Source organism: Brachycentrus maculatus, unplaced genomic scaffold (genome assembly GCF_059751285.1).
Source record: "Brachycentrus maculatus isolate JH-2025_06_01 unplaced genomic scaffold, ASM5975128v1 h1tg000134l, whole genome shotgun sequence".
NCBI classification, from domain to species: Eukaryota; Metazoa; Arthropoda; class Insecta; order Trichoptera; family Brachycentridae; genus Brachycentrus; species Brachycentrus maculatus.
This window is the reverse complement of record NW_028280887.1, coordinates 1,478,816-1,499,936: the sequence shown is the minus strand read 5'-3', so window position 1 is coordinate 1,499,936 and position 21,121 is coordinate 1,478,816. Positions and strand designations below refer to the sequence as shown.

At 34.4% G+C, this 21,121-nt stretch overlaps 1 protein-coding gene across 3 annotated transcripts in view; it reads right to left on the bottom strand.

The window, feature by feature from the left end:
• The window catches only part of LOC148309289 (sodium-coupled neutral amino acid transporter 9 homolog), a 36,613-nt gene that overhangs the window by 7,222 nt on the left and 8,270 nt on the right, over positions 1-21,121 (bottom strand). The window contains exons 2-7 of one of the 3 annotated variants that reach the window (XM_088260414.1): positions 20,553-20,633; positions 9,979-10,123; positions 8,571-8,665; positions 4,375-4,532; positions 1,804-1,968; positions 673-900 (exon numbers count right to left, since the gene is read on the bottom strand). In XM_088260414.1, the coding sequence (XP_088116540.1) occupies positions 673-900; positions 1,804-1,968; positions 4,375-4,532; positions 8,571-8,665; positions 9,979-10,123; positions 20,553-20,633 (872 nt within the window). Of the gene's footprint in view, positions 1-672; positions 901-1,803; positions 1,969-4,374; positions 4,533-8,570; positions 8,666-9,978; positions 10,124-20,442; positions 20,636-21,121 lie in introns of those variants that run through there. The other 2 variants (XM_088260416.1, XM_088260415.1) reach the window with 2 other exon arrangements.

Here is a 21,121-nt window from a genome sequence, read left to right as displayed (position 1 = left end):
TCGCGCATACTGTGTTACGAATTTGATCAATATATATACTCGCATAGAAGCTTCGGGAATTTGAGTACTGTGGTTGTCAATCATGGGTAGAATTAGTGAATGTTACACGTGTGTAAAGTGATCGCTCAACCAAGCCTATGACGATCGTAAGCCCTGTAAATGCCCACACTTCCATTCTCTTCTTCATCTATGTTGAGATGTCAAAAAAATCATTCAACAGATGTCTCTACAAACCTTAAATATCACAATATAAGAAGCAAAAAACAGTCTCCCTCTACAGCGGTAAAATTTTTGGTAATTATTATTGTCCGCCTTTGTAGTGTAATGGTCAGCACGCTCGGCTACAATTTTGGAGGTCTCGGGCTCGATTCCCAGGGGGGGGCTCAAATATATATAAATAATTTTTCCTGTCAATATTTATTCAATATTACCCTGGACTGGTGCTTGAAGCGGAGGGCTGATCACCTTTCTTTCATGTGTTAACGATCAAGAAAACACTGTGTTTATATGATGCAGTGCCCTATGCACCATTGGGGTGCACAAGGGTTTGAAAAATTATTGTGTCTCCCGCAAACGACAATTGGCAGACTGAGGACTGCAAAACTCGCCTCCTGCATAAGATGTGTTAAAACTCATCAGTCAAAAGGCTAATTTATTATTTAGGTCATTTACCAAGAGAATTGAACCTCGTGAAGAATGTGGTGGAGTTGAAGTTGAGCAGTGGGAAGATGATGATGGCCACGTAGAGGGGAACCGAGGAGTAGAGGTCCCAGTACTTCCCTCCCCAAGTCCCGGACACCGGGTCCACGTACGTGGTCATGTTCACCAGGATGGAGTTCCTGGGACACATCACGCCGCCAAACGTGTCCACATTCGACTGGGTCATGTTGATGGGCAAGTCTGGAAAGTGCCATGTTGGAAATGACATCAATCAAATAACAGTCTTGCCAGCCAGAAGCCGGTTTGATCAGTTTCATAACGCCATCAGACTTGCAGGGTTTTCATTTTCAGGTACCTCAATTTGAGATTAAACATCTATTGTTGTAGGAAGTCGGAAGTCATTTGAATGACTACATTTAAATGATAACTTCCTCATCTTTTGTTGTAGGAAGACGGAAGCTATTTATTAAAAGCATTCCATGCTTTGTCTCAAGTTAAGGTACCAATAATATATTATCTTTCTCACTCTCCCTATCATTCATCGTTCACTTTGTGTAAAACCACTTAAAAACACTACTTATCACTGCCGGTTTTGCAATAACCATTTTATCATCAGGTCAAATGTAGAATAAAGTGAAATTGCTATGGTCTCCTATTTATATGAAACTATTTTTTTTTTTTTGAAAGAGAGAGAAAGAAGGTTAAGAAATCACAATGGGAATATTTTTAAAAGCGGACTCGACGTTAAATTTGATTGGTTATTTATTATTATGAGCAAGATTTACTTATAAATTGCTTTACTTATTTCTAATTTTTCTTGTAAACAAAAACCAATTTTAAATCAAATGTAAATATGTGTAAAATTTCTATGCCTGTTGATTTATCAAAATTATGGTCTTCAGATGGTCGGACAGTTGATCGGCAAATTTAGAAAAATTATTATTATTAAGACACCTTAGGTGTTCTTAAATTCTGATATTTTTCCAATGTCAAAGGCAGGGCAATTGGAACAATTTAATTCAATTAATAAATTAAATTGTTGCACTGGACCGCGAAGCCTTTGCCAGAAGTGATCGTCAAAGTTGACCGACAAGGCACAAACAGAAGAAGAAAAAAACAGCTAAGACCTGAAGAGTGCCATACCTCGGAAGTAGTTGACAGAGTAGTAGAGGAAGTTGGTCATGAGTACCCAGTACACGATGTTCGCTCCTAGCATCACCAGGACACTGAACACCTGCGCTATCACCTCGGCCCAGCGCCCCAGCAGCAAACGGCACAAATCCGATACCTCGCACTCCGTACTGTCGCCTGAAAATTCAAAGTGGAAATCATCTTTCCAGTTGTGTCCAAATTTTTTTTCACAAATGCTGGATAAGCTCCACTTAGGAGTTATTTATGTTAATAATTGCGTTCTCTAATTTTTTTTGTTATTTGAAAAGTGTTCCGCCGATAAAACAGAGTGCGACAGAGAAAAAACAAGATGGCGGTGTTATGTCAGTTTTGAGAAGGGCTTGACAAATTAAAAGTACCATTTCTTTGTTTTTCAAAGCAACACAAATATTTTGAATATAATAGTATGGACATATATATTTTTTTAACTTGTAACATGTAACTTGAACTAAAAAAACATGAGAATAAAAATAAATTTAAATGTGACTAAATATATGAACACTTGGTTTACAAAGAGATATTGTTACTTATGTAAAACTATTTCCTCTCCTTCAAATATCCTACTTTGTCACTTTTATTAGTAAAAATAACTCTTCAACTCGAAATACACTCTTTAAAAAGTTGCACTAAGAATGAGAAGTTTAAAAAATTGAGTAGTGTGGTTGTCAATCATGGGTAGAATGGTGATTGTTACACGTATATAAAGTGAACACTCAATCCACCCTATGACAGGTTGCAAGCCCGGTAAATACACAGATTTCCACATACATACTTCTTTATCTATATGGAGATGTTATTACTGTAATTAGTTAGGTATTCAATTTATGCTCTTCAAGATTGACAGCTGTACGTGTGATGATGAGACACCTCAAGATGTCCTCCACCTGTTGATGCTTTGCCCCCTTTTCAGCTTTCAAAGACAGCTGGAGGTGCGTTGCAGGAGTCTGGGTGAGGGCCTATCCGGCATCGGATCCGTGATAGTTCATAAGGAACTGTCACGAGAGGTGGTATCATAATAATAAATAATAAAACCCTTATCCGTACCCCAATGGTGCATAGGGCACTGCTTCATATAAATGCAGTGTTATCTTGATCGTTTTACACATATAGGAAAGGTGATCAGCCCTCCGCTTCAGGTACCAGTCCAGGGTAATATTGAATAAATATTACAGTGAAAAAATCACTTATATTTATCTACCCCCCCCTTGGGAATCGAACCCGGGACCTCCAAAACGGTAGCTGAGCGTGCTGACCGTTACACTGCAGAGGCAGACTACGCTACGCACTACGGAGGTGGTATCATACATGATAAAAATAATGAAGGACATTGGTACCATAAACCAAGCTAGGACACAAAATGCCGAACTCTCTTCTAGTGGAACAAAAGGTTTGTTGATGACAGTTAACAGTCTGGCTTCTCCTGAGGAGTTTTACGTGGTTTTCTACCAGCAATGGGCAAATGCTGAGAAGTTCCTGATTGGTGCACACTACATTATCCCTCCTGTTACCAAAACAGATTAAGATAAAACGTGACATTAACTAGAAGAAACTAAAACCCACTTAATGATATATGAACCTTGAACAGTAAGTCCTCTACTTATGTGAATTCGTACTTACACTATTTTTAAAAAGTGCGAGAGATTTTAATTTTTTTTTTTTTATTTTATTTGGGATTTTTACAGCCAAAACAATATATTATACAACATTAATTAACCAAACTATGGCCAATTAAAAAAATCCTCCGATAATGCTATTCTTATGTTGGTTGGGGTGAGTGTGTGTGTGTGTGTGTTTGTGTGTGTGTGTGTGTGTGTGTATTACCTATTTAAACAGTTGGCTTGTTGAACAGTTGAACAGTTGGCTGGTTTAAAAAAATATATCCTTCCCACGTTTCATTTTTAAAAAGAGATAATTTTTTAAAGAATTAACCCACAAAGCGTTTAAAGGCTTGTCTGAAAGTAGGATATTTAATAAAAATACTAAATAAAAAAACAGTACCAATGCAATCTACGATAATTACCAAAAATAGAGGTATATAAATAATAAATCAGTAATTTGAACATAAATGTAACTATGTATTTTGTCATATCAGCCCATTGAGGTCCACTGCTGGACAAAGGTCTCCCCCTTCCGCCTCCACTCCTCCCGATCCTGCGCCGTCCCCATCCACTGTCTTCCAGCAAACGAAGGAAGTTTGCTGGAAGACTATGTATTTATAGTTCACATTAATAATTATGTATGTATCTGATTAATAACTTCTAAAAATAATGTTTTATTAAATACATATATATGCATGTAGATTTCTATTCTGTTTTTACATATGTAACATATCCTTTGAAACTAGTGCATATTATAACATAACATTTATCTAAAAATCACAACATTTATTTTTCCACTTACACAAAAACTTTTGGAATGAATTAATCGCATAAGTAAAGGACCTACTGTACATAATAAGAAAGGTTAATAATAATTGCAATTCCGATCTTTAAGAAAATTATCAAATAATAAAAAAAGTCTAATAAAAAAAAATATATATCTCACCATGATGATAACAGACTTTGAGTAGAATGTACGAAGTGAAGAGACAGAGTGCTCCCATAAACAACATGATTGCTATTCCGGACAGGAGTCCGGCTCGCTCTATGCCCCACGCCATAGTCAGCAGGGAGCTTCCCATAACGGTGTTCCATACCGCGAATCTAAAAAAATGAATTTTATAATGAAATTGATAATATCAATGATCAATTTGACTATCTGTTGTCTTTTGTATGCTGATGATGCTGTGCTTCTTGCCGATAGTAGAGAAGACCTGCAGGCGCTGGTGTTAAAGGCGTATAATGTGTGCAAGGAAAGTAATTTGCTGATGAATAATGTTGACAAATCCAAAGTTATGGTTTTTGAAAGAGATAAAAGTTGATCTAGGTGTAAAATGTAGTAAATGGATGAAGTACATGATTTTGTATATTTACAAAGTAGGTTTTCTAGGGATGGAAAGATTGATAAAGATATAAAAAGGAGAGTGAATGCTGGGAACAACGCATGGTACACTGAAATCAGTTTTAGCAAATAAAAACCTAGAAAGCTAAATTTGAAGTACACAACGGATTCATGCTACCAACTTAAAAATCTGGAAGTGAAGCATGGAGTTGGCAAAAGAAGGATGAAAGTAAGCTGAATGCAATCTGTCAGACGAATGTGCAGCAAAACAATGTACAATAGATGTTTAAATGGTGAAATAAGGAAAGAATTAAAGGCTGACATAAGCATTATCAATAAAATTAAGAAAAGTGTGTCGAGATGGTTTGGGCATGTGTGGGGAATGAGTGGAGAAAGAACAGTAAAACAAATTTATGAGGTGAATGTAGTTGAAAATAGGAGCAGAGGAAGACGAAGGAAAACTTGGCATGATCAAGTATTTCAAATACTTGATCAGATCAGATCAGGAGCTGGAATAATCGGCGGATATGTATGAGGAGATGCTTGAATGTGCAATGTGTTTCATGTCAATCAGACAGGTCAAATTTTAATCACATACATTTTACTACTAAGATTATTCTAATTAACAACAATGTTTGTAAACAAATTATATTAATCTTAGTAATTATTATTAATTTTCATTAGAATGTCTAGGAATCCAAGTGGAAAAGTTATTGTCAAAGACCTTCAGAGATTAAAGTAATCAATTTCTAATAGTAATGACATACAAATGTATTTTCTGTCGAGATGACACATAAACTTGAATCTGAATGTTTACTAAGTCAAAAGTAAACAAACATATCATTTTGTTTTAGATAATTGAGAGAATTCATTAAAAAATTGTATTGCTATATGGCTCTGACTGTGGACTCTAAAGGTGAATACAATGAATTGAATAGAGGCGTTTGAAATGCGACTTCACAACAGAATGCTTCGTATTCCCTGGGTGGATAGGGTCAAATGAAGAAGTTGAGAGGTGGATCAGATAGAGAAATCATGTCGAATATCAAGGTTCGTACGATCTCATATCTGGGTCATGTATTTCTTAGAGAGAAATACCACTCTGTCTACCGTGGTGTGATGGTTAGTTAGTTAGTTACTTACTTATATTGTGCAGCACTAAATCTTATAGTTTATTTCGGTCCGATAACAGTGCACAGTACAGCACTGAGAAGTTTTTTGACCCCACTTCCATTCCGAAACTTGAGATTTTAATAATTTTTTTTATGTCATATGATCTCGAAATTCATTTATTTTCTCAAAAAACTTTGTCTATTAAAAATGCGTGAAATTTAATCTAAAATTATGCAATATAATTGTACAACCTGCTTCCATTATCCATAAAGTTAATAAAAATATAAATTTAATATAAAAAAACTGTTCATTAATGGATAATGGAAGTGGGTAGATGTGAAACAGATCGCATCATTCGACCATGTCTTTATTGATTGCATGATATAAACTATTTTTTTTTTAAATCATTTTATAAATAAGTATTGTAAAATGTGCTCTCGACACGAAAAAACTCAATGAGAGCACATTATTGTAATTTGTAATTATGTTTATATTGAAATATAAATAAATAGTATAAGGATACTGTCATTAAATAAATAAATATTAACAAATTGTTTGCGGGAAACGTTTAAAAGCATCTTTAATATACTGTTGGTAGAAAGCGGGAGACGCTCATAAGCGTTCTATTTGCTTACTTTTGATACAGCGCTAGGTGCCAAAAAACATTGTACAGATCGGAGTTGGATTTGCGGTTACTTGTGATTAGTAAATCTTCTTCTTCTTTTTCTAGATCCTAAGGATCTGTTTATGCCTCCGCTTGTAGCTCTTGGGATGTTGACCCCCAGCTGTCTTTCCACTTTTTTGGAGGCCTGTCTGGGGGTCTGCGTCCTTCAGGGATTCCTTGAAGGGCGATACGTGGAAGTCTGACATTCTCTTTACATGATCATTCCAGTATCGCCTTCGTAGTCGTCCCCTCCTCACGATATCCTCCATCTTACACATGCTCCAGATGTCGGTATTTCTTACTCGGTCTCGCATTGTGTTTCCGGTTATAGATTAGTATATGATTAGTATATGATCCTAATTATTAAACTTATGAGGGTCGGGGTTGATGGAAAAACTGCCTGCTAACAATGTTTTAATATTAGTCAGGTTATGCCTCATGGTTGGTGTCGCAGACTGTAAGTCAGAGTTTCTGAGTTCAAAGCCTCTCCACACACCTTGATTTCTATTTTTAATAATGAGCCGCTTATATAGACCTTGTAGCCGAAAATAGTATTAAATTGAATATTGTGTACATAAATAGAACACCGTCCGCCTCCGTAGTGTAATGGTCAGCATGCTCAGCTACCGTTCTGGAGGTCCCGGGTTCGATTCCCAGGGGGGCTCGAATAAATATAGATGATTTTTTCACCGTAATATTTATTCAATATTACCTGTGACTGGTACCTTAAGCGGAGGGCTGATCACCTTTCCTTCATGTGTTATTGATCAAGATATTGTGTCGGGTTGTGGTCCCATGGTTAGTTAGTTTGTCGTGGACTCTTAAGTCAGAGTTTCTCGGTTCGAGCCCCTCTACCGCAATTCGATTCCTATTTCTAATAATCAGCCGCTTAGGCTCACAGAAATAGTATGAAATTTAAATATTTGTGAAAATAATAAAAACACAAAAAAAAAATCTTTTAAAAAATAATAATAATAACACTGCGTTCATATGATGCAGTGCTCTATGCACCATTGGGTTTGATTTGATTGACCAGGGTTTGATTGATGATAAATAGAACACAGACATTTCTCTTTTTTTTTAAAATAAATATTGGAGTTAAAAATCACTTATATTCTATCTTGACAGTCAAAACCGCTAAGTACTACTCTACTGAGGCAGACAATGAATCACATTGACATAAAAGGTAACTGTCTCCTCACAGACTGCTATCAATCGGAGCAATAAGTCAATGATTTTTATTGTAGGAGCATTGTCTCGGACATTATTATTTGTCCATAAATCAATCCAAACGTTACAATGTATAAATATCTTGTTAATTACACATGATAATATTCCTGTAGACTCAATATGGGATGATGGAATGCTGTATAAACATTTCATCATCTTCAATGTATCGTAGTCGTACGGGAGAAAGTGACCAACTAACAAAACGTAAAATGTTCAGGAGGGCCATTTAAGTCACTTTGCTTTTTGCAAGAAAATAAAAATCAATGCAGTGAGTCATTTTTAACAAGTCAAACTTACAAGTTCAATATCCTTTGGGATTTTTTTCAGGGCAACATTAATCTAGTAAGATATCACGTTTTTGTAAAAATACACTTGGTCACTTTCTTCTGTATGACTACGATATGTATATCCATTTTTTTTCAAATATATATTTTTTACTCCTTGCAGGAAACCTTTTTCTAAAAAAACCTTTTTCTGTGGTTGTATACTAATATTGTTGGTAATATTAGTATACAACCACTCACCGCAATTTTTATGTCTACTGGTTTCGAGACGTACCCGTCTCTTCGTCAGGACGATCACTATAACAGCATGCAAACAATACTACTTGTCACTACCATAGCACTATTCTCACATTTACAACTACAAAAAATGTTTAGAACATGCGATTTTGGTCGACCCGAAGACCAACATGTACTAGGGGTTGCAGAACAAGCATGCATTAAGAGCCGAGGTCTAAAATGCACTGAAGAGATTATAAATATTGGTTTAGTTGGAATAAAAAAGAACTTACATTGTTACTAGTGAGCTCTGTTTTTTCTTGTGTTCAACAGAGTATTTGTAATTCTCAAAAAAAGGCACCGAAGACAATAGTCCATCACCGCTATCCTGCACAGACAATTAGACAAAATGAATTATTGAAATAGGCACAGGCTATGACAATGTGGGACTTTTTCCCGCACAAGTGGGCTTTTTGGTAATAAATGTTTCTGTAAATTTTAAAATAACTTGTAACAACCTGTATTAACCTGTTAACCGGGGAGTTCACTTTTTAATTACGTAACATACAACGGGTGCGAACCCTTTCACTAGGACGTGTCAATGCGTCACGCCCGATGGACGTAAGTTCATATTATTTAATACTTAAAATATATGAAAAGACTATGAAATATATATTTTTTTGCTTATTTATATATAAATCACAAAGGGAAATACAAAATTATAAACAAATAGAAAAAATTTATGCCGGAACATGTATGGATGACTAATTACCTTGGTTGTTCGAAAATATAGGTCCTGCCCGCTCCAGGGCGCAACATATATTTAGAGGACGTATTCATATGTCCTACCCGTTGCCGATATTGTTCACGTTCGACGTATTTATACGTCCCGCCCGGTTAACAGCTTAAGGTTAAACTAACATATGACCTAAATTTGTTGTTATTTGGTTACATGGTTTCAGAGAAATGCCATGGTTTTCATATATCAACTAAAGCGCTACCTATCGGGTCAAAGAAACCCGCTTACAGACATATATCCAAAATCAGGAGTCAATTCGGCATGTAGTTAGCGTTGTTGAACACATGCACCAAAGTTTTTATATTTTAAGATGAATGCATGTACATACAATGAAATGATGAGAAGTGAAATAAAAACAAAAATTTATACCAGCAAATGACTTATCATAGCCTTTTTCTTTTGATTCAATAAGAAAAGGGTGCCGCAAATGTTCTTTTCCAGGCACAAACGTTGATATGATCACTGAACGATACAACACAGATACTATTGTTTGGCGAACTCAACTCGTTGTGGGTTAATGTCAGACGAAAAAACTGACTTAGGTCATTTGTCCACTACCCGGGATTTCACCGTCCGGCAGTCCGGTTTTGAAAAATGAAAACGACTACGACAATTTAGCGTGATTGAATTTACACGCAACGTGTTCACGCACCGATCAAGATCACCGATCCGAAGAAATATGGACAAAAGCACAAGCCAATCCAAGCCAATCATCGTTTTAAAATGCTAACTAACGTGCCGGACGGTAAAATTCCGGGTAGTGGACAAGCGCCAAAAAGCAAAGCGTAAAAATCATATTCTGTTCGTTGGCGCCATTTTTTAGTGAAACCAGAAAAAACTTTATGCATACATTTGGTGATGGCTGGCACAAATATGAGTTAAAAAAATATTTTAGAACTTACAACATCAGCATTGGAGCCAGGGATTTTAATGTAACCTTCGTGTTCGCCTTCACTACTAAACTTTGTATAGAGCAGAGGAGTCTTGGATCCCATCGTGCTGCTATCACTGTCGTCAAACCACGAGTTCAAGGTAAGCAGAATAGGTCTAGAAAGAAAAAATAACAACAATAATAAAATAAAAATCAGCAGTTGCTTGGAAAACGATAGCCAAATAGATGCTTACTAAGTATTTATTTATTTATTGAATGGCTAATGCATTTAACATAATACATATATACAGTATCTAATATAAAAATACACTAATGAATACATTATTGGAGAAACAAATAGTCTAAAACATAAAATAATACTAAAATAACAAATAATAAGCACTGGTAAATACATGTCTCCTTCACACACTATCAGCGAGCAGCGAGAGAGTGAAACACGTTTTAATTTATCCATTATATAATATAGAGAAGAAATGCTGAGAAAGTACAGACTTCAAGGTGGATAACAATATATTAAATAAATCTATATTTTCAAAAGCATTGGCTAACATGTGAAGCCGCAGAATCGGAGAGAACATGGCATAGTTTGCATTACGTAAAAATACTGTGAATATAGATTTTTGCCTAGTACCTCTTTGACGCGCGCTAAGCTTTATTTGATTTAGAATATCAGGGCTATCCAAAGTATGTTGATATCTCAACATAGATGAGCAGGGCTGGATTTCAACTTCACGAGGCTTAAGCTATTCGAAATATAGGGTAGGTACTTTATAAGTATTTAAGTAAACATATTTGAGAATTGCTCACTCGTATAATATTTTTGGTCCCCAAGAAAGCAGGGGGGCCAAGCTAGAGCTTGTGTAGCTTATACGTAAATCCTGCACTGTACATGAGTATGAGATGAAAATAATAATAAAAATAAACCACATGATCTTTTTTTTGTCATCTCAACATAGATGAAGAAGAATATGGAAGTCTAGGCATTTAAAGGGCTTACAACAGTCAAAGGCTGGTTTGAGTGACTTTACACACGTGTAACATTCACCAATTCTACCCATGATTGCTTGCTTTGGTGTGTAGCATATTCCAATTATGAGTAGTTCAGTTGTGAATAATGGGTAGAATGTTATATGTGTATAAAGTGATTACTTTTTTTTTTAAAAAACCCTTATCCGCACCCCAATGGTGCATAGGGCACTGCACCATATAAACGCAGTGTTATCTTAATCTTTAACACACGAAGGAAAGGTGATCAGCCCTCCGCTTCAGGTACCAGTCCAGGGTAATATTGAATAAATAAAAATCACTTATATTTATTAGACCCCCTCTGGGAATCGAACTCGGGACCTCCAGAACGGTAGACGAGCGCGCTGACCATTACACTACGGAGGCGGACGGATTACTTAAATGATCTTTTTTATGTTTTTAATTTAATTTAATTTTTGGTTTTCTAATAGTCTTCTGAAGTATTCTGTATTTTTTGTATTTTATAACACTTTTATTCTAGTTCTACTTCTTATAATATCTATTGCATTCTTGCCAGTGTCCTTACTATGACCTAAACCATAATGTATACCCGCACACAGGTCATGCCTTTGTGGGATCTTTTTTGTATTTTATTAATATTTTGTTGTGTTTAAATTTATGTCATGTTTGTATAATGCAAAAGAATTTAAAATAAAGAAAAAAAAACAGCCTAAGAGAGGTTGTAACCCCTGTAAATACCTAGACTTCCATATTCTTCTTCATCTATGTTAGATGTCAAAATGAATTGTTTATTCTTTTCAATTTTGAAGGTCTTGCATTTTAACACATTGTGTACGGTGTGCACATATTTGTGCGTTTCAGAAACCTTGTGTGGTGGCGGGGTGCACATTTTTGTGCATTTTGGCTACCTTCAATTTAGTATACAAAAAACACGTCATAAACTTCTAATCTCTTGGCCTTTTTGCTTTTGTTGTGTAGTGGATAGATGTCGTTGTAATATAAAAAATAATACTGATATTTACTGGTTCAAAACATAGCTAATGGTCGTAATCTGTTTTGAAGGAAATGTTACAAATTAACTTTAAACAATGGATACAGACGATGCGTTTTTTTCTTTGTCCTAAAATGAAATAAAATACAAAGATCATTGTCCTTTACTTAAGTCGGCAGTTGGTACTTACAAAGCAATAAACGCGTGTGGGGAAAGCCCATAAATCATTTTTTATTCGCAGATTTTGAGTATTCGGCGGTTGTTAAACTGTGTTGTTATTTTCTAATATTTTATTAGTGTTTTTAACATTTTTTTTACTTTTGTGATTTGTGGACTAACATGATTTTATTTTGAGACGTTAGAGACCATTTAACCGTTTTTGTATTGTTTTCGAGTTCAACCTCAAGTTCAAAATATGAAGTTCACTGACATATTTTATATTTCCGGACAGCTGTCTAATGTCGCCCGCCTCAAGATACAGTTTTATCAAAACATTGCCGTAACTAATGTGTTAAGATTCTGGATGTTCATCTGACGGTTCCCATATGACTTGCACATTGCCACTATGACTTTGCAATACAATCCATTACAATAACAATTTTTGTTCACCGTCTGATTTCCACATTTGGAATTTAATCTTACTCATTTATTTTTTCTTTTATGTACATAACAATGTAGGTACATCATACATTTTTTTTAAAGGTATAACCCGCAAATCCTCTATTAGAGGCTTGTCTGCAGGTAGGATAGTAAGGATAGGGAAGGTAAATGTGAAAAATACATTACAAATACCCAGACCAATTGAAAACTAATCTTTCTTGAATTTATTTTGCACTTGGCGGGAATCGAACCCGCGACACCAGTTTCGCAGTCGAGCGTCTACCCAACTACGCCTGTACATAAAACACATATATTATATATTATTTTGAGAAATAAAAAGACTTTGTTTTTTGATCCACTCACATTTTTATTAACAACTAGTTTCGGGGTTTAATTTATGACTAAAACTAGTCATAAATTAAACCTTGAAGAGGGCAACAGGTTGTTGCCGAAACTAGTTGGTTGTTAATAAAAATGTGAGTGGATCAATGGAAAACAAAGTCTTTTTATTTCTCAAAATAATATATCATATGATCCACAAAGTTAATGCTTTCAATATTTAAAACATATATTATAAGTTATTACATACACAGACACATACGTATACATGGCTGTGCATTATTATAATAATCAGATAGAAAATAGCAAGTAGACATAACCAGGAATTATACTGCAAGTAATATTTTCCTTTTGAGGGCACCCTCGCTGATGTGAAAATGGCCGATATGCAAGGAGATACGGTTGAGCAGGGATACCCAATTGGCATTTTCATCACCGAAAGAACACCCTAACCTCCCGAAACCTAAGATAAAGGGTCCGCCAAATAACATTTTTTTTTTGAAAATGGGGCGCAAAACATCGAGTGTAGCTTCGGCTGTGTGGCACGTAGCGCCGTCCTGTTGAAACCAAATGTTGCCAATATCCTCCTCTTCAATTTTTGTGAACAAAAATCCGTTCAACATGGCCCGATAACGATCGCCATTGACTAACGGCCACTCCTTGCTCATTTTCAAAGAAAAATGGCCCAATTATGCCTCTGGACCAAAATCCGCACCAAACAGTGACTCGTTTTGGGTGTACCGGCTTTTCAATGTATGCGTGCGGGTTTTCTGTGCCCCAAATACGACAATTTTGCTTGTTTACATACCCGCCAAGATCAAAATGAGCTTCATCCGAAAAGATGATTTTTTTGGCAAAATCGGCATCTTCTGTAAGTCGAATGTCGCAATATTTCCCAGCGTTGTTCAAGCGTATACACAACCATATTCGCTCAGCGGAAGGATAAAACTAATTATCTGTCAAATCAGACATGAGCTAAGTGTTACCATTCACGAAATAAGCACTAGTTGAAAAAAAAAACTTTAGATGGCGGACCCTATAGTTACCGGGAACACAAATCTTTCAGACTTATGCCCTACATTTGCAGGTTGCACAGCAAATGTTGGAACACTATGTAAGCGGATAAACTAAGAGAAATAAAAAACATACATATTTATAATCGTTGTTTATTGACGAAAGGCACATCTTATAAACTATATGTATATAATAACAGACTGAATTTCGAGCCCAGAGGACATAGAGCAACAGATTTAAAAAAATTATAACATGTTAAATTTTATGTGTACTTTTTAACACGCTATCAAAAGGATGGTTTCGTAAAATTTGAAAAATGAAACAGAAATTATTGATATTTTTACTATTTTAATCGCCCTACCCATAACGAACGTATGTGACATACGTCGGGTATATTATCACCCGAATGCAACAAGCCGTATCCCTACGTTCAGGTATAAAAAAATATACCCGCAATTACAGAAATGTTTGTGATACGTCAAATTGTACTCGCCCTACGCATACAAATAGTATTTTCAGGTCGTTATCGCTGGCTACCTCATTTACAGAATATGCCGAGATTATGTTGATTGATATATTACATTGAATACAAAATATATTTGTAAAAATATTCAATAAAGTATTATTACAACAAAATTATCCGGTGACATCTTATGTTGAGAATTTCCCACTTCTAAAGGATATAAAAATAATCATAAAGGGGTCTATTGTTTTAAAATCTTGTCTGGTACATTGTTAATTATTGTTATTGAGAAATCTTATGAAATAAAAAATCTGAGGATTTTTTACCTACTTTTTGAATAGTAAATAACCCAAAGGTAGGGCAGTTAATAGACATTTTATCATGATTACAAAAAAAATAAGATTCTTCTATCACTGGGGAGGAATATCTAATTCAACATACTCAACCTATAAAGGATTGTGTAAGACTCGTTTTGTGTTTATAACAGCCGATATAATCAATATTTTCATTCATCATTTTCTTTTGCGAAATTCGCCTTTGTAAAAATGTTGTTTTCGAAAGTTGTGACGAATGACGTCACAGAAACGAATCCACACTACTACTTTTACAGCTCTATAAAGCAGATACATAAAGGGATACTCCCCATGAACACACCCGATGACGTAAAATTTGATGACGTATAGCGGTGTCCATTTTTGGTTTTATTAAAATATCTAAAGTTTAAACCTTCATATCTCCCTTACTTCTCTACAGATTTCAATAAGAATGTTACCGATAGTCTTGTGATTTTTCATATTAATTTATTAGCCAATAATAACACATCATGAGAATGATCCGTTAGATTTATATTAATAGGAACGACCCTAGGGCTTTGCAAATGGTGTAACCATATCGTTTGCCGTCCGAGTGTGAGCACCAAAATTGACAAATATTTTCAAATACTTGACGAATATTTAAATTGACAATAAAGTAAAAAAAACAATACAGTCTCTAGATCTCCAACCATATACTAGGGTTGCCTCTGAAATAATATATCAATGCGTGGCGACCTAAATATTGTAGCTGAAACGGGGTATTATCATATCGAACAGACAAAACAATAAAATTTGAAAAAAGATTTTTAAATTCTTTTGTTTTTTTGCAAATTTCAAATTGAATTTTTGTAAAGTAGATTGTTTTTATAGTAAATTAGTCCTGAGGAAGGAGCTGTTTGCTTTGAAACCGATCAATATTATAATTATATTAATATATATATATATATATATATATATATATATATATATTTATATACATATAATGATTTTAAAAAACAAGTTCAAAAGTTTTAAGCTATCAATAATTTCTTATTATCAAGAAATAAAAGTGCACTTTATAACTTAATTCTAAATCATTTGGTGTTTTTGACACACTAAAATATATATAATGATTTTAAACAAAGATATTTCGGAAGTTTTAAGTTATCAATAGTTTTATATTTTTAATAGAAAATTGCCCATCATAGCAAAAGGGCACTTTATAACTTAATGCTAAATTTATTGCTGTTTTAGACATATCACTCATTAGGTGCAACAATGACGTAATTACACTCTTTTTAAAAACCAGTTAAATATGTCAAAATGTGCGGAAGGCTATTTACATCGGGAGAAACATGGACAGAATTGATTTTGTGCTGAAATGCTGCGAGATGGCGCAGGTGTCATTGTAGAATTGAGTAAAACGGCGCCATTTCTGTTGCTACAACGTCTGAATGGCATCTCCTGTAATATTTCTAAATGTGTAGTTATGCCATTTTTGCACCAAATGAATGATATAAGATTTATATAATTTTAACCTTCCCTTCCCGGTGTTGTGTACCTAGTACACATTGCTTCTAATAACCATAATATCTCTATAAATATAACACATACAAGGCTAAGATTTTAGGTATTCTTCCATAACATATTTACGCATTGGTTTAAAAAATAATATTAATAATAATCAGAATTTATTGGGTACATCAGAGGTATTATATATATAAACAGCGCGTGAAGAGTGTGCGTGAACCGCGAAACTATATTCGCATCTCACTCTTGCATACATACACTGTGTAAGCGTGAGGAGCTCAAAGCTCAATGTTCTCTAGGTAGCGGTCAGTTGCTCTTCAGCTCCCGACAAAAGCGGACCTATGCTTGTTTCGTGAGAGTTGTCAGATTGTTTTTTAATGTTTTCAGCAAATAAATCTAAATTATTATCATTTTTGACTTCATTTATAATTAATTAAGGTGATTAGCTATGAATGTGTGTATTTTTACAATTTAAAAATCGCTAATTTTTCATTGTGTAGTGACTACCCAACACCGGGACGCGCATTTAACACCGGAAGGGAAAGGTTAAATAAAATTATTTTGGAAGTTATAAGTTATCATAAATGTCATGTTACACCGAACTCCCTTTTTACACAATTCAGAAATAGAACAGTGAAAAAAAGAGGAGAAAAAAATGAAACAATTATGCCCTTTCTCTGTAACTTGTTATGCAAAATGTCACTCTTTAAGGCAGCAACTTTTTCACATTTTTATTGCTCCTTATACGAATTACTTGTTAAGAGAGGTGCTCGTTATGAGAGGTTCCACTGTACTTTGTTTTTTTTTCTCACACAGTAATGTAATCTATCTACTTTGTAAATTGGGAGTTCAGTGTATTCGTAAAAATTGCTCAATGTGGCAAAAGTGTACTTCACAACTTAATTCTAAATTTATCAATGTTTACTGCAGACAATGCAGACATATTAAGACACATATCGTGATTTTAAACAAAATTATTTTAGAAGTTACAAATTATCAAGTATTTTTTATTTATCATGGAGTTTTTAGCATAGTAATACTTTTCTTTGTCAGATCTTGGATTTTTTAACTTCTCCAGTCATAATTTTAGACTAGAATATTAGCCATCAAATGAAATAAATATAATGATGTCATCTCGTACAAAGATTCTCTTAGAAAAAAGCTTGAAAAAGAGTTTTATATTTTAAACACACATATATTTGACACTTAAAAATAAAGGTCAACCGCTGTTAGATGGAACAATTTTTTTTTCGTAATTTTTTAAATTTAGAATGGAAACGAGGATGTTCTGCGACGCGAGTAGGCACTGCACTGGGGTAAGTTTATGGGTTCACAAATTCCCTTATAAAATTTTCGGTCGCCAGGTTCGCTCCATCCAATAGCGGAAGACCCGTAAACTCTTCAATCGAAACAGATTAAAAATCTAAATGGTCTTCGGGCTTCTGGAACACAACTTGTGTGGGGTCGAACTTCTCCGGGTCGAAATTGGGGTCGATAAATTTCATGCTTTCTTCGTACGCCTTGTGGTTCGGGTTAGCCATTATTTCCTGCAATTCATCGTATCCCCACAGACCGCCGCAATCCTCCGGCGGACAGGCCATTTTGCCTCCGATGCATCTCGGATACTCGAATCCCATCGCCGGCAGAACCTTTTCCAAAGTAATGACATGGTCCCACCCGTCGCCAAAATCGTACAGGTAACGCGCTTTATCCTTGAGGGACACGAAATAGTTCGCTATCTTTGCAGTCTTTTCGGGAATAGCGTCGGGAAGCTCGTAATCGTCCGGTCTCGCGATGAGAACCCTTTGTCCGGTCTGGGGATCGACTATTTCGAACTGATGGATGTGTTGATCTTGCCATCCCATGGCATCTTGAACAGCTCCGTGAAATTCAAAGAAATTATACTTCTCTGGTACTTGTATGCGCCGCCAGATTTTAGGTACGCTTCCTTTCAAGATGATTTTAAACTGGTAGACATTAGAAGTAGCCACGGGCATGTTGGATTTTTCCGTAAACGGAATCGGAGAATACACGTATGATAAGTAAAAGCGAATAAAACCCCAGGAACGTCTGGTTTCGATCAAAAAGATACTCGCGATGACGCGACCCTCTAATGTTATTTCGACAATGTTCGAAAATGTCAGATATGGCAATCAAAACATTAAAGAACACACCTCTGATTGGTTGAGCGAAAACGTAAGTATTTACTACGCAAAAAATATAAGTAGCTATCTAATTTTATAAAATAAAATGCTCTACCTAGGTTAACATACCTTTTAGGTGAATAAAATTTATGCTGTATTTAATATGGTTTAAATATCTTTATTCGTACATATTCACTTTCAACCGGTAAATCATTGTCAAAATATTAAAAATTTACATGTAAATGATACTTTGTATCTAATTTTTTTCAGTCAATCGAGTGATAGATACGAATTTACAAAGTTCCATGAAGTGTATTGGTTTACTTCATTATTTCCGACTTATTACAGAATTTAATATTTTTTTAATGGAAATGTTAAAAGATGCTTCTTTATTAAATAGTTTTTATTTATCGCCTTGAGTGATTAAATTTAAAATTAACTATATTTATAAATTAAGAGTTTTAACAAATAATCAAAATTGGTGGTATTCTTTATAGTAAAAGTGGCCAGGCGCTGTTTTTATTTCATCCTACCAAATAAATAATACAATTATATCAATTTATTTAGGTAGGTTTATCAACAATAATTATTATTATACAATTGACCGTGGAATACAGTCATTAAACTATTTTACATTTAGTAGTAGTAGGGCATTCAAACATAGCACTATTATCTACATAACTGACAAATCAATAAGGCACTTTAAATATTATAACAACAAACAATATTTTTTGACTTGGATATTCCACTAAGTTGAAAACTAATATTCAGTGTTGCCAATTTGTTTTTCAACCCAGAGGTATATTTTTTTTAGTTGTTTCGATAAAATCTCCGTTGATGAGGGGGGGGGGGAATATTTTGTTTCAAGCTGTTGTCGGATTTTAAAAATTCTCGTCTTTAGAAATTAAGTGGGAATCCACGCTCATTTTTCACATTTTGGGTTTTTAAGAACTCCAATTTCTTGACAGGTGAAGAAATATGAGAGAAATATTTCCCTGTAACTAGATTAAAGGTCTCCACTACATTAAAAAATAAATCGAGTAATTTAATTGACTCATCCATGAAATCTTCTTTTGGACCACTATTCGCATCCAAAAAGTGCATGGAGAACGGCATCAGCTTGACAGGGTGATCAGTCTTGGGATCAGAAACTGAGAAGAGTGGAATATGTAAGTTTGAAGAGATGCAGACGTGAAAGAGCTCGGAATGAAGAACATTAACATTATACGAAAAATGATGGAATTGTTAATAAGTAAAGGAGAATCGGAACAATAGCTACCGCTATATTGAACAATATCTCATTGGATATTGATCTGTTCCATGTGTCTGAATGAGTTTTCCGAAGCGGGATTCTTCTATACTTTAGCAATAGTATTCTAACATATTTTCGATTTTAATGTATTTGAATGTTTACGCTTTAAATTTTAAATTTGTAATGTGTATGTTAATTGTAAAGAAATAAATTGAATTGAATAGCTAGGGCATTCGCAGTTTGTGAAACTTGGACAATGCTAATTTGTACGAGTCCTTTGAAGTTAAATCCAGAAAATATTCAAATCTTAAAGAAAGACAGTAGATAAATCTAATTTTATGTATTGCATGTACTTAAATGAAATTTAATTAATCTGAGGATAGTAAGTCTTGATTGAAACACGCGCAGTAAATGGCCTATTTTCGATAAACGAAAGCTAGAATGCATTGAGATCGTTAAATCTAGAAGCGATTTCAGTATATCTATTTCAGATAGAACGAAATAATTACAATATAATAATATAATATAATTATAATGAAAATCACTCGTAAACAAGAGGAGGCTTAATATATATATTTTTTTAAATGATATAAATTATTATGCTTTCTTAATTTTTATTGTAATATATGTATATATTTTTTAACGTCACGCGGCGTCATTAGTTATTTCACTATCCGATGTTTCGACCGCAAAAATAAAAATTGCAAAACTTGCGAACCTACCGCGTGGTCAGGATTACCGCATAGTTTGCGTACTCTGTTGACGAACTTTAAAAAAATATTTTTAAAAAAAGAATCTGTTTAAATGATACAATACTGTAGGTATTTAAAAAAAGAATTAGAGAAAAAAATTAGTACTTACGTTATATAAAGGTGTTTCCATTAAAATCACACACTATATCACTATTTTACATTTAAATTAAATAAATATTTACTTGATTTATTGAGTATTTTTTAAATTGTAAACCGTACCTCTGGCTGGGATGCTGAAGCGGGAATCTGGGCGTAGAGTGTTCACAGTCTGATGACTCGGAGAACTGATTCGCAAAGAGACTGAAATGAAAAAATAATATCTTCTAGCTCATACTCGTATATAAACATGGGAAATATGTACTTGAACCATACCCAAACGGTTCAAGAGCGAACCTTGAATAAATTCGCACATTTTTAGTACTTATTTATCTACAAATATTCACTGTTCTGTAACTTATTTTGTTATAACATTAACACATTTTAAAAACAAATTAAATAAAAACTACGTTTACATGACATGAGTAATCGATTCGAGAAAAAGTAACGAATACCATCCGAATCGGATAATCGATAAAGTAACAGTTACTCGTACGTCACATCACTACTTACTAACAGTCTATTTAGTAAAATTAGAAAAATGGAGTTTTTTACCGACATTTCTTGGTAGAACTGCGTTGAATACAACAAATAAATGAGTTTCTCAGTTTTTATTTTATTTGACCAGCGAACGGGTTTAGTCTTTTAAAGAAAACGTTATTTAATTCGGTTTTTTAATTCGATCTCCCAAG